This window comes from Labrus bergylta, chromosome 15, assembly GCF_963930695.1.
Source record: "Labrus bergylta chromosome 15, fLabBer1.1, whole genome shotgun sequence".
In the NCBI taxonomy this organism is placed as follows: Eukaryota; Metazoa; Chordata; class Actinopteri; order Labriformes; family Labridae; genus Labrus; species Labrus bergylta.
In genome coordinates, this window is record NC_089209.1 from 25,849,143 (window position 1) to 25,863,544 (window position 14,402).

A 14,402-nucleotide genomic window follows, 5' to 3' on the forward strand; every position below is an offset into this window, starting at 1 on the left:
ATGCTCCAGGAATTGTGATCGACTGGTAGATAGACATCAGCCAGTGTTGTATCTTCAAATCTATCATTATCTCCTTGGCCCGGACGTTCAAAGGTTTAATCCAGAATAAAAGGATCACATAATCCAGCTCAATGTTTCATCCCTGTTGTTCAAAGAAAAACTGGATTAACTAGATCCAAATACAGGCTTTTGAGGATCTCTAAATCTGGATTACTAGAGCTTTAAAGGTCACACATTATGCAAAATACACTTCACCATGTTTCTCTGACTCTAATTTGTGTCCCGAGTCTGTCTACAAACCCCCCAATCATGAGAAAAGTTCATCCCCTCCGTCTTTTGCCTGCTCCACTTTTCATAAAATGTGTGCTCAAACAGGCATTTTGGAGGTTTTCCCTTCATGACATCACAAAGGGCAGTAACCCCTCCCCCAGGTGGGTGACACTCCCACAGCTAGGTGTTTGTTCTGCCCTCTGAGTCTGCCTTCTCCCCGTAAACAATAGGAAATGGAGTGAGAAAGCCCGAGTACACCCAAGTCCTTCCAAAGAGGGGGTGTGGTCAGACACATGTCATTTACATATTTAAAGGTACAGACACAGAAACAGTCTGTTTTGAGCAGGGCTGAAATAGAGGGGTTTATAGACATGATCAAATACAGGATCAGAGTGGATTTAGAACAAGAAACTTCACACACATGTTTTGAGGAGCTCTGAAACTTATTTAAACTGGTTCAAACAGGAGGAGAATATGAGCCCTTCATAGGGATTTCACATTACATACTTTGTCCCCAGGGGGCTCCAAAATCCACACAAACAGAAAGCTCCTCACAGCTGCTTTGAATTAGATAACTTTTGATTATGTTGCTTTTTGGTGAAATATTTCATAAAGAAAAATCATTTATTGTTTTACGTCCCTCATTTTTATCTTATCTACGCTGTCAATGAAGCAAAATACAATTTTACTGCAAAAATATATATAAAAAAAGCCTTAAAATATCCACTCTCTTGTAAATGAATCAGTCATCTACTGGGATCAGGATGATCCTGATTTTATGGATCAAAGTAATCCTGACAACCCCAACTGGATGTTTAAAACCAGGATCTGGTCACCTGACTTGTTAAGAAGTTTACTCTTATTATGTGTCATGTTTGAATAATGCAACAAGGAGAATATTTCTAACAATGTTCTGTGTGTGTGTGTGTGTGTGTGTGTGTGTGTGTGTGTGTGTGTGTGTGTGTGTGTGTGGTCCAGCGTTGTTGGTCCACCAGAAGGCCCGCATGGACAGGCTGTGGCACGAGCTGGAGCTGAAGAAGAAGAAGCTTGAGAAGCTAAAAGAGGAGGTCAACGAGATGGAGAACGACCTGACTAGGAGACGGCTAGAGAGATCCAACTCGGCCTCCCAAATTCCTTCTGTAAGCTTCATGCACTGATTTACTACATTAAGTCCAATGTGTTTTTCTTCAGGGCCAATGAGGGGCCGTTATGTTAAATGGGCTTTTACAACTACAACCTGAGATGACCGTGCAACCCTAGATTTAGTAATTTTGATATTCACATTTCAGAACAGTAATCATCAGCGGGACTTTCAAAGCAAATTATTCTGATTTCTTAAAACCTACAGTCTTTTAAGCCCAGTATACACTACACAATTGTGGAGAAGTCACACGACTGAATCGTTTTTCAACGCAATACCAAAGCTCACGATTTATATGCTCACACTGTACGACCCGATTGTCAGGCACGACCCGAGAGCTCACACTGAGAGTGAAATCAGGATGGAGCATTCACAATTTTCAACACAAACCTTCAACAGATGGAGGCTGTTTTCAGTTGTCTCGTATGCACAGCTCAACTTGGCTATACACACCCACAAAAACATGCTCTCACACCCTCTCTCCAACACACACACACACACACACACACACACACACAGACATATACACCCACAATCTGCGTACCAATAAACACAAGCTAACTAGCAGCTAAATCAGATATTTCCTGCCAACATTTCTTTCCTGATAGGAGGGGGAGACGGATTAAACAAGAATGCCTGCTGTTGCCATGCTGATATTAGACGCTGTCTGTCAGTTTGTGTAGGTACAATCAGAGGGAAAAAGGGAATCTGCTCCTGCACGCCTGCATACACTGTGCGATTGTGTGCAGGCGTACGACTAAAATATCAAACATGTCAGAAACTGACTGAGCAGCTGTTCACACTGTGATCGGACGTCCTGCCTCAGTGAACACTGCACGACTGACGCCATTTGTTCGGGCTGAAATTTAGTCCAACTTCAAAATGAGTTGTACGACTCAAATATCTGCTCTATATTGGCCTGAAATTGTTCATTGTACACCAAGATTTAGGGTCACTATTTACTAAACTACAACTAGGTTCCTTCAGAGTTTTATCTGGAGGCAAAAAAGAAAACGCTGCGGAAACATTTAAGTTGTGTCTCCCTGTGGTTTGTTTCACTTCAGCTCTAACATGAGATCTGTTAGCATAAGAAGCTAAAACGCATCTGCAGGTGTATCCTTTCTCTCTACCTTAAACATTTACAGGTTCACTGGACGTAACTATGAGATCTTACCATCTAGCTCTAGTTTCACTCACAGTGAAGACGCGTAACAGCCGTCCACACCGTGTTTATCATCTACACAGGTGCGTCTTCTGGTTTGGTACTGGAGAGAGAAATTTGACTGGTTTTTACGGCTGCAGGCAGGGGCTTGTCCAGACTCTCTGTCATTACTGGGGTTGCCCACCTGGGGCACTGATCTAAGCAGGGGTGACATGCAGTTTGTGGGCACACACATGCAAATGAACAGCATTTTTTCCACCCTTTGTATCCCCACTAATGATGAGTACTTGAAAGTTAAACAATTAGGTAACATACATCTTCTAAGCCTGATTCTTTAGGGACTCAAAACAAAAATGTATAGATTTGGATTTTGGGGTGGTACCTGGGGTGGCCCTTTCAAGAACGGGTCTGGCTGCAGGATATTATTTAAAAACTGGTTTATATTTTTATGCAATATTTATCATGGCTTTGTTTGTGATTACTCCGATATCCGGCCATATTTTCAGACTGTCAGTGGACGATTCATTAGGTCAGATTCATAACGTCAAACTCATAACGTCAGATTCACCTCACAGTTAATTCTGTAAGTGAGGCTCTGCAGCTCCTGCAGAGAAAATGCTCAAACAGGGGAGCTGAAAAGCAAACAAAGTGAACGTGTCCTTCCATATTTATTTTTCTGTATAGCTCTGTGTTTATGTTACACTTGCTGCAGTGAGTTTGTTGAAACCTCTCGGGTTCAGATGAAGTGCCGCTCTTAGCTCTTTGTTGAGTCAGCTGTTCTGTCAGCTATTACAGTCGGAGTCTACGGACGGGGGAAAGAGGCTGCGGAGGGTTAATTGGCTGCTGTTGCTGAGCTCAGTAGCTCTTTGCTTCAGTGTTGTTTACTGAGCCGAGCCAGCTCTGCTGCTGACACGGTAACAGATCGGCTCCACTGACTCGAAAGCAAAACGGCCTGAGAGCTACAGAGTCGTAGGATTGTCGAGAAATACAAGGTCAATGCACCTGCATAAAGAGAGGAATAGATACATACATTAATAGGAATATAAAACCTGTTGATTGACAGCTTGGCCCTTCAAGGATTGGAAATAGCAAAAGGAAAAATAATATGGAAAAAAACTTAAATGGAACATATTATGAAAAATCCACTTCAACAGTGTTTTATGGGGGGCGCTGGTGGTGCAATGGTTAGGGTGTGCGTCCCATGTGTTGAGACTCTCGTCTCGAGCGGTAGGCCCGGGTTCGCTTCCACCCATGGCCCCTTTCTGCATGTCATTCCCTGCTCTCTCTACCTGGTTTCCGACTCTATCCACTGTCCTCCCTCTGTATTAAAAGGCACGAAAAAGCCCAAAAATAAATCTTTAAAAAATAAAAAATAAACAGTGTTTTATGGGTAACCTGAGTGTCTACTGACCCACAAAATGTGAAATAAATCCATCCAGTCCTTTGTTTGTGGTCTGCATAAGTCTTACAACACAGAGAAACATGCTGTGTTTCAAATTTGCTCTCGTGATGTCACAGTGGGATTCTGGTAAAAAAAAATCCCCTCCCCTGGTATCTCCACCCATGGACTCCACCCCCAGCCTAGAACAAAATTTTGCGCAGGTCGGCCATTTTTATTCTCGCTACAGAGGAGAGATGTCTACGGGGAAAACTCAGGGGGGTCATTACATTTAAAGAGACACACACACCAAAACGGAGCGTTCTGAGAGAGCTGGTTTCTACAGGGTCACAAACCTCCTCTGGTGCTTGACTCATGTTATATTTTGATCAAAGCACAGCACAGATGTTTCATTTAGACCGAAGGGGACTGTTTGAAAAGGTGGAGAAGGGGGATCATATGTCCTCTTCAAATGTGGAGTCAGTAGAAATGTTCGTTGCAGCTTGTAAACACTACATTCAAACTAGGCCCCTCCTCCTGGGCCTCCAGAAGCGCACCCTCACTGCAGGACATAGTGTGTCCGTTTACTACTTGTATCTACACTAAAAAGCTTCCGGACGCTAGCACAAGCTAACCACCGGTGTTTGTCACCTGCCTGTCCAACAGAAAGCAGAAACCACCCTCGTTTTAGAACAAGCTTTATCTGCTCTGCGTTCCTCCTCCTCACAATGATTATATTTTCTCTTCTTTGCCGCGCAGCCACGTCCTAAACTCCCCTGTGTGCTGTCATTGGCTGAGAGGATACACACCAGCTCCCCGCCCGAAAATGTCGAAAGTCAACCAAAACAAACCAGAACATTAAAATCCAGTCAGAGGACAGAGTCTCTGCAGACACAGTCACCACCACACATGTATGGAGGTCCAGAAATGATGATTAAGCAGCTTTACTTTAGTATAAGTCTGTATTTTTATTATTTAGGAAAAAGCTACTGACACCATCTACCACTCATCTGCCTGTGTCTGCAGCTGTCCCGCCCGCCTGTTGATCTCTTCCTGTCTCACTCTCTTTCAGATCGAGGAAATGAAGCAGTTGCGATGCCAAAACCGGTTACTGCAGATCGACATCGACTGTCTCACCAAAGAAATTGATCTCATTCAAACAAGAGGTAGGATTATGTTTCTGTACCCTCTCTTAATATTTCATTTAAAATATGTTCATGCTTAAACTGCTATTCTATGTGTTTATATCGTGTTACAATGTAAAGTTAACTGTTAGTCATTGAGCCGGGGAGGTCAGATCGGATCACAAACTCTGCAGCATTAGGTCGTCGGTCTGGCCAGTCACTCACATCCTCTCAGCACACGCAGTCATTTGCTGCCATTGTGCCGTTAACTATCAGCTCTTCCTGAATTGCATCCTGCTGCTGGTTGGTAACGAGAGATTTATTGCCCCCTTGGCAGCACTCAACTGGCGCTAGAGGTCGAACTGCATAACAACATACGCAGGTGAAGGGAAGCATGAGGCTGCTCACAAAATGAACTCTGCTTCTCACTCAGCTCAGTCTCAGATAAAGTTGAGGTGAGGTTACTTACTTTTTCTGTAGATAGATTCGGCTTACAGTGAGTGAGTCGGCCTCATTTTACATACAGACGACAGGACAGGACATGAAGTGAAACTGTGCTCAATACTTCAGATAATAAGCCACCTCTAAAACAAGATAAAGTAACCCATCAGAGAGAAGCAGAGAAATAAAAACGAGAATATACCGTCAATCAAGTAAAGCTAAGAAGGATAAGAATATCACAGATGGCTGCTATTCTTGTATCGTTAAGTTTTGCAGGATGGTACTTTATGGTGCGTTCCATTTGATCTTGGAAATCGGAAATTCCAACTCCGAAATTGGAATTTGGACTCGGAGAACCTGCTGTAGCCTCGGTTAAAATCCAATGGCTGCTGCGCGTGTCAACAGTAACGTTCAAGCTGATGTAACCGGTTGTGTTTCTCTGCTGGACTATGGAGGGTGTGTGTCTGCCTCAGATGTTTGTGGTGCAGGAAGAACGCCACAACAGCCGGAGTTGCTCTCACTCTGGATCTCTTTCCTTTTTTTTTTATTCTGGTGTATAATACAAAAGCACACAATCAGCATTGATATGCAACTGCAAGGACTCACATCTTCAGCTCAGGAGAATATTTTTACATAACATCCTGAAATCATATCAATTAAATACATTTTTAGCACAAGTGATCGTATAGTGGAATTTTACTTTGTCTTTGAGTACCAAATAAGAGCATTTTCAATTTTTATCTGTATATAAACATACCAAACTCATTTTAACACGTAACCATCAATGAAGTGCATTTTATAGCTTTTTACAATTAACACAAACAACATGAATTTACAGTTCACATTTTATGTAAAACTAATTTAACCATGCCTACCTGGTGTATAATACAAAAGCACACAATCAGCATTGATATGCAACTGCAAGGACTCACATCTGTATAACACAAAAACACGCACACAAGAGCATTAACGTGAGCATCACGGCCACGAGGAAGCAGCTAACTGGTAAGCTAACTAGCATTAGCTCGGTATGTAAACAAACTGAAACTCGTAAAATAAAATAAACATTTCTACACATAAATGTCCGAAACTCTAACAGTACATTCTAAACGGGCTCATGGACAAAATACATGTTACCTAAAGTTTTTGGAACAGTTTTAAACCATTAAACAGAGATATGTTGGTCGCAGCACTTAACACACACACCCACCTTCAGCTCAGGAGAGATTCCTTTGCTGAGGTACGTACGGTGGCCAGCTAGGAGCCCTACAGTTGCGCTATTAGACCACCAGGCAGCAACAAAGTAACATAAATATGACAGACACATTAATTTTGTAGAAATTCAAAAGAGGTTCATTCTAACTCTGTTACACTGAATCTGTTGTGTTTATTAACAGCTATGTTCACTTTTTGCATAATTCAATTGATTACTCCGATATTATCGTGCAAGTTCTATCTGTGGACATGCTGTCATGTTATATTCACATGTTTTTATTGCCTGATATTAGCTAACAAAACAAAGGGACTCCTTAAGGCATCCATGTAGCTTGTCCGACTTTGTGATGTCATTCCCAGCTCCGAGATCCAAGTAAATGGAACGTTCCGTTATACCTACGTCCAGGAGGGATGAGCTTAAATTCAACATTTCGTATATCCTCTGTAACTGTCCGCTGATAAGGCGCAATGTCTGGGATTCAACCCCAGCGCAGTGTGTAAAGATGCCGTTAGATCACGGCCATTTCATGAGACGTAGTGCAGCATCAGAGTAAATACAATAAATGGATGAATGATATTTTATGGTTATGCATCTGTAAAGATACAAATTGAGATTCTTATCTTAAGAGATTTTACTTCCAAAAATCGATTTAAAAAAAAAAAAAAAAGAAATGTGGCTAATCAGTCCCTCCCTACTAAGTGCTAATGCTAACTCTTTAACCTAGTAGAATGCCAGATGGAGCAGCAATAAATTCAGCCAGTCTCACAGATGACTGGAGTTGATCCTGAAGTATGAACTGATTCAAAAATAGACTTTGAATCATGAATCACGACTCATGAATCCAGAATCATTTCGAAACTAAAATAGATTCTGAATCGAATCGTGACTACAAGAATCTAAATTGAATCGTGAGACCCAAAGATTCCCAGCCCTAAAAAGATTTACATATTGATTGCATTGATCCCTCAAACACAGTTATCAAACACTTGTGGAAAAGATATTTAGCGAAGACAACTCAACTGGAAAGTAACTGTGCATCACCACTCTGGAGAGTGATAATGTTTGTTGTAATCCATATAGCTTCCACTGCTGGTCAAAGAGAACTGCTAGTCTAATACAATGAATCTCAAATGAAATGCTGTTTGACTGGTGAGTATATCAAGTAATATCGGTGCATATCTGAGATAAAATTAGCCGATACCAATAGTCACTCAAAAGGCTAATATCTGCAGATATTAATATCGGCCAGTCGATTAATCGGTCGGGCTCTAATTTCTGTTTTTTTGTCAACATGCTTCCTCCTGCTGCCTGATTGCATCACTGTGATGCTTGTTGTACTGTTTCTATTGATGGTAATGTGTGAAGCTGGAGTGTATACATGTACAGTGGGTACGGAAAGTATTCAGACCCCTTTACATTTTTCACTCTTTGTTTCATTGCAGCCATTTGCTAAAATCAAAAAAGTTCATTTTATTTCTCATTAATGTACACTCAGCACCCCATCTTGACAGAAAAAAAACAGAAATGTAGAAATTTTTGCAAATTTATTAAAAAAGAAAAACTGAAATATCACATGGTCATAAGTATTCAGACCCTTTGCTGTGACACTCATATTTAACTCACATGCTGTCCATTTCTTCTGATCCTCCTTGAGATGGTTCTGCTCCTTCATTGGAGTCCAGCTGTGTTTAATTAAACTGATTGGACTTGATTAGGAAAGGCACACACCTGTCTATATAAGACCTTACAGCTCACAGTGCATGTCAGAGCAAATGAGAATCATGAGGTCGAAGGAACTGCCCAAGGAGCTCAGAGACAGAATTGTGGCAAGGCACAGATCTGGCCAATGTTACAAAATAATTTCTGCAGCACTCAAGGTTCCTAAGAGCACAGTGGCCTCCATAATCATTAAATGGAAAAAGTTTGGGACGACCAGAACTCTTCCTAGACCTGGCCGTCCAGCCAAACTGAGCAATCGTGGGAGAAGAGCCTTGGTGAGAGAGGTAAAGAAGAACCCAAAGATCACTGTGGCTGAGCTCCAGAGATGCAGTAGGGAGATGGGAGAAAGTTCCACAAAGTCAACTATCACTGCAGCCCTCCACCAGTCGGGGCTTTATGGCAGAGTGGCCCGACGGAAGCCTCTCCTCAGTGCAAGACATATGAAAGCCTGCATAGAGTTTGCCAAAAAACACATGAAGGATTCCCAGACTATGAGAAAGATTCTCTGGTCTGATGAGACCAAGATTGAACTTTTTGGCTTTAATTCTAAGCGGTATGTGTGGAGAAAACCAGGCACTGCTCATCACCTGCCCAATACAATCCCAACAGTGAAACATGGTGGTGGCAGCATCATGCTATGGGGGTGTTTTTCAGCTGCAGGGACAGGACGACTGGTTGCAATTGAAGGAAAGATGAATGCGGCCAAGTACAAAGATATCCTGGAAGAAAACCTCTTCCAGAGTGCTCAGGACCTCAGACTGGGCTGAAGGTTCACCTTCCAACAAGACAATGACCCTAAGCACACAGCTAAAATAACAAAGGAGTGGCTTCGGAACAACTCTGTGACCACTCTTGACTGGCCCAGCCAGAGCCCTGACCTAAACCCAATTGAGCATCTCTGGAGAGACCTGAAAATGGCTGTCCACCAACGTTCATCATCCAACCTGACAGAACTGGAGAGGATCTGCAAGGAAGAATGGCAGAGGATCCCCAAATCCAGGTGTGAAAAACTTGTTGCATCATTCCCAAGAAGACTCATGGCTGTACTAGCTCAAAAGGGTGCTTCTACTCAATACTGAGCAAAGGGTCTGAATACTTATGACCATGTGATATTTCAGTTTTTCTTTTTTAATAAATTTGCAAAAATTTCTACATTTCTGTTTTTTTTCTGTCAAGATGGGGTGCTGAGTGTACATTAATGAGAAATAAAATGAACTTTTTTGATTTTAGCAAATGGCTGCAATGAAACAAAGAGTGAAAAATGTAAAGGGGTCTGAATACTTTCCGTACCCACTGTATATCATGAGAAATGTATATCCATTATCACATGGAAGGCTTTCCATTGTTTACAGGACCACACTTTAATCCCAGTGCAATCCATAATTTTTATGACAACATTGGATTCCTTGGTCCTGTCCCACCCAAACCCAAAGGTACTTTATCCGTTGGTAAGTTTAGAACTGGTTGCATGGACATGTCTGCATGTTTTTTTTATTTCACTTTCCTACAATCTTTAAAGTTTTTACTCACACATCACTTTATAAATATATTTCTTTAACAGCTAAAATCAAGTCAGGCCTGTGGTCAGGGTTGAGTTTTGTTTTATGATTATAATACTTCAAGGACTGTGTTAAGCATATTCATAACTACTGTTAAAGCCACAGCATGTCAATTCCACCACCAGGGGGCGCTCAATCAAAACAATTACAAAAGATGATGTCGAGGCTGCTGGGGAATCATGGGAGTGATTCCCTCTGCTGCTACTCCCCAATCACAAGAATCAGAATGGGTGAAACCGACCAATTGCCAGCCTCTTAAACAAAAACATTCTTACCCACAATTTACACATAGTCCATGCTATCTGGGTTCAGTCTGACGCCATATGCCCTGCCCCACTGGGTCTGATTCTGGAGCGAGATCAAATTTGAGACAGAACGTGCTGTGGAAACAGGAACATTGACTTAAGTCGTAGTTGCACATGAACTTTGTGGATATTGGTAGTCAGTTGTAACTTGTATTCTATTACAAATCTGCCCGAGACGCTTTAACACTGCTTCTAACTAACGAGTGATTTCCTGCTTTCTGCCCTTCTCTTCCTTCCTGTTTGGTGTCCATCCATCCATCCAATTATCTTCTTTCTCTTCCATTCTTCCATCCATCAATCTCTGCTCTGCTCCATCATCATGTCGTGACCAGACAGGAGAGGAAGCAGATATAATGTGACCTCTGAGCTCATGATGGAGCCTCCTTCTACTCCTTCCCCTACTCCCCCTCTTGGTTGGTATCCCTGTGCTCCTCCTTATCTGTCACTCCTCCTCCTCCTCCTCCTCTTCCTCCACCTCCTCCTCCTCCTCTTCCTCCACCTCCTCTTCTTCCTCCTCCTCCCTTTGTCATCAACCATCTTATGTCTTTCAATTTAAAAACTCTTATTGTTTTAACATTCTGGTTTTCAGATTTGAAATCCAAACCTTTTTAATTCAATTGAATTGGACTTTATTAGCATGGAAAACACATGTTAACATTGCTAAAGCTAAAGTCAGGATGAAACACAAAATGAAATACAATTAAAGAAAAAAAAAGATTAAACTAACAGATCTGTGCAGGTTCACGTTTTTTTTAATAAAATTTAAAAGCTCTCTTTTGAATTTTGATCAGTTTATCCGTCTTATCGTAGCCGGTCTTTCAATCGTTGTCTTTGAATTCTTGACTGAATTTAATGAACATGAAAGTTCTCCACCAAAAATTTAACGTGATGTCTAAAAGGATTCCTTTGAGTATTAGAGCCACGTTCAAGAAAAACGTTCTAACATTTTGAGATTTCAAATCGTTAATGTGTGACATTGAATTGGTAAGTGAATTTAAATAAGGCTATGGTTAAAATGTTTATTCTGAAAGGTCGTATGAGAAGAGGATGAAAAGGGAACCCTCAAGAGACAGTTTAGAAAAGCTCCAGTTACTTACCGTATCTTTTCAGGGTCCTGATACTCATGACAATGTGATGCTGCTGACCTGACAAAAGATTAAGTCATTACTTATTTGTGAAACTTTTACTAAAGTAAAACTTCACAAGATGCTCCTCGTTCTTCATTTCACACTTTCACTTTTTTTTGCCGCTTCGTCTGCGTCCGTCATATTCGCCGGTTTGAATCGCGTCTAATCACTGAATTGTATCCACTCCTAAACTCACCTGCTGTGTTGTTATTGGCTGAGAGGAAACACACCAGCTCCCCGCCCAGAAACGTCCCGCGTCAACCAAATAAACCAGAACATTAAAATCCAGTCAGAGGACAGAGTCTCTGCAGACACAGTCACCAGGTGATGATGGAGCACCTCTACTTTAGTATAAGTCTATATTTTATACTTTAGATAAAAGCTTCTGACTCTATCTTTAAGTATTGAGGTCTAAAGCAATTAAAAAATAACTCCAGCACCACTGATGTTGTAGTAGATGTAGGTGATGGAGACAGCAGCTCTGCGATCCAGGGTCAGATGTTTCCATGGCGACTCTCAGATCAGTGTGTGAATGCTTTGCAAAACATTCAGTGTTTCTACGTTTTCATAGATCTGCACGTGAACACACTCCTGACTCCCCCAATGCCAGCTCTGTAGAAAACATTTAGCTGTCCATGTTTTCCTCACTTCTCCTCCTCTGTACTGACCTCCTTCTTCTTCTCCTCTTCAGACGTGGGCCAGGAGGAGGACGAGGGGACGCAGTGGAGCTGCACGGCCTGCACCTTCCTCAACCATCCCGCCCTCAACCGCTGTGAACAGTGCGAGTTCCCGCGGCACTTCTGAGCCTGCGAGGCGCCTGGGAAAACGACCGCCCCCCCCCCCGTCTTTGACCGCCCATCTCCAAGCAGACTCAGCAGAATGGAGGGTCCTCTCTCTGTTCCTTTGTTTCCCGTCTTGTTGTATGAAAACTCAAGTTGGGTGTGGTCTTCTCGGTTTTTGTTTTTCTTCTTCTCGTCCTCTCTAAGGTTTGTAGAACGCCGTCCACTGAAGGCTCAACTGGATGGTGTTTACAGCTCGTGTTTTTTTTAAATCAGGCTGGCAGAGTCGGATGATACCTCACCTTAGAGACTTGGATTGTGTGGGGTCACCTCTCCTCTTTTCTGCTTGATGGGTGACTGTTTTTTTTAACCCCTGGTGATACCTCGCTGCTCCCACTTCCAGTATTATGAGTGTGGCCTTGCAGTTTGACGGCACACAGAGACACACACAAACATACACACACACACACACACACACACACACACACACACACACACACACACACAGGTGCCTTTTGCTGATTTAAATGTTGTTTTTTTTCTTTCTGTGTGGTGGCATGACTTTGGAATTGGGAACTGTGTTCAGCCACTGCTCGCCATCTGAAGGGAAAACTAACAGACTAATCGTGGACTCTTCAAGTTTGTTTGCTGTTTTAACAGGATGCCAAAGGGGGAACTGGCAGTGTCGCTGCCTCTCAAACGTGCCTCATGTCCTCCCCCTCCCTTTTCCTGTCTCTCCGATCACGAGTAAACGAAAAAAAAGAAACTTAAGTTGCATGCTTTGTGTACAGTGCACGGAGGCAGAAACTCCCCTGGAGCTTTTTACTGTACATACTTTTAGACCGTGCCCTGAAAGCCTTTTTTTCCTCACACTATGAATCACTTGTATTTCTGTAAGTATAGCTTTATAGACTTTATTAACTTTTTTTTTTTCTTGTTTTGTTTTCCTCTTTCGAAACGAATAAGCACCGTGCTCCCTTTAAAAAAAGAAAAAAAAGAAAGGAAAAAAAAAAGCTTTTTACTTGATTTCTGTGAGAGTTGAAGCCTTGCAGAAGGAGAGGAGCGGAGAACTTTGCAGTCATCATGAAGCTACATCTGCACGGTCTGGTCAGTGTGTACGATCTGCAGAAGAGGCGGCAAGGCCACGCAAGAGTCTTGTTTTGTTCTGGGTGCCAAACATGTCAGGACCGTCATGCAAAGAAAAAAAGTAAATTACAAACTGCCGTCGTATCTGACAACTGGAATGTAGGTTTCAAATGTTTGGGGACAACTTCACCTCCGTGCAAAGAGACTCTGCTTCATCAGGACAATCAGGACGCTGCTGCAGATTGTCGCTGAGCACCTGAACCGCCTTCTGTGAGGTACCAAAGAGGAAAATAATCATATGGGTCCCTTGCCTTTGAGTAGAGCAGGTCCGAACTGTTACGTCAGTGAAACAAACACAACATGACTGTCCACCTTGTATACTCTTCTATTTGTATTTGGCTGGTTTCATCCTCCTAAGCTTTAACTGATGAGGGTGTTTCTAAAGTTTACCTATTGTCATGTACTTTCTTTAACTGTGGAGTAGTTACTTTCTTTTCTTTGTTTTTTTTTTTCCACATTTGTGAAATGCTGCCTTGCGTCAATGCCTTAAGAACGATTGAATTTGTATTGATTATCACCTCTGTCACACCCAAGTGCCTTTTTTTTATTTTTAACCCCCCCCGAAACCTAACTCTTGTTTCCGACCCGTTTCAAAGTATAAGATGAATTATCATCTCTTAAGCACTTACGCCAAACTTTCTCTCTTCCTCTCTTCAAACCAAAGATCCCCGTTTTCAGCGTCATCAGCACGTCGGTGTGAAGAGGCAGTTTATTCATGTTTTATTCAAAGGAAAAAAATAATTTGGATCTAAAGTGTTTTTTTGATTTTAGCTGGGAAAACTGTCTTTGTAACAGATAAGTTATTTGTAAAAATAATAAAAAAAAATCTATTCTGATTTGTTTTTGTTCGTCTCTATCGTACTGTTGTGCAAATACTCAAATGTTACCGTCGTGGCAAACCAGAGGAAACGGTAGATCTGATCCAGCACAGGGGGGCATGAGCCCATCAGGTAATCAGAGTTTATTTATCCACCGAGCATCACGGTGAGGGGAACAGAAGCACATGCAGCAGGATCAAGAAGTGTCCCGCTGATT

General features: G+C 42.1%; 1 protein-coding gene across 5 annotated transcripts in view; it reads left to right on the plus strand.

Moving 5' to 3' along the window:
• The window catches only part of tab2 (TGF-beta activated kinase 1 (MAP3K7) binding protein 2), a 50,083-nt gene extending 35,880 nt beyond the window's left edge, over window positions 1-14,203 (plus strand). Inside the window, exons 4-8 of one of the 5 annotated variants that reach the window (XM_020636690.3) lie at window positions 1,249-1,409; window positions 5,024-5,117; window positions 9,804-9,899; window positions 10,648-10,728; window positions 12,134-14,203. In XM_020636690.3, coding sequence (XP_020492346.1) covers window positions 1,249-1,409; window positions 5,024-5,117; window positions 9,804-9,899; window positions 10,648-10,728; window positions 12,134-12,246 — 545 coding nt within the window. In that variant the 3' untranslated portion in view covers window positions 12,247-14,203. The remainder of the gene's footprint in view (window positions 1-1,248; window positions 1,410-5,023; window positions 5,118-9,803; window positions 9,900-10,647; window positions 10,729-12,133) is intronic. The other 4 variants (XM_065963406.1, XM_020636686.3, XM_020636688.3 and 1 more) reach the window with 4 other exon arrangements.
• The last annotated feature ends 199 nt before the right edge of the window (window positions 14,204-14,402 follow it).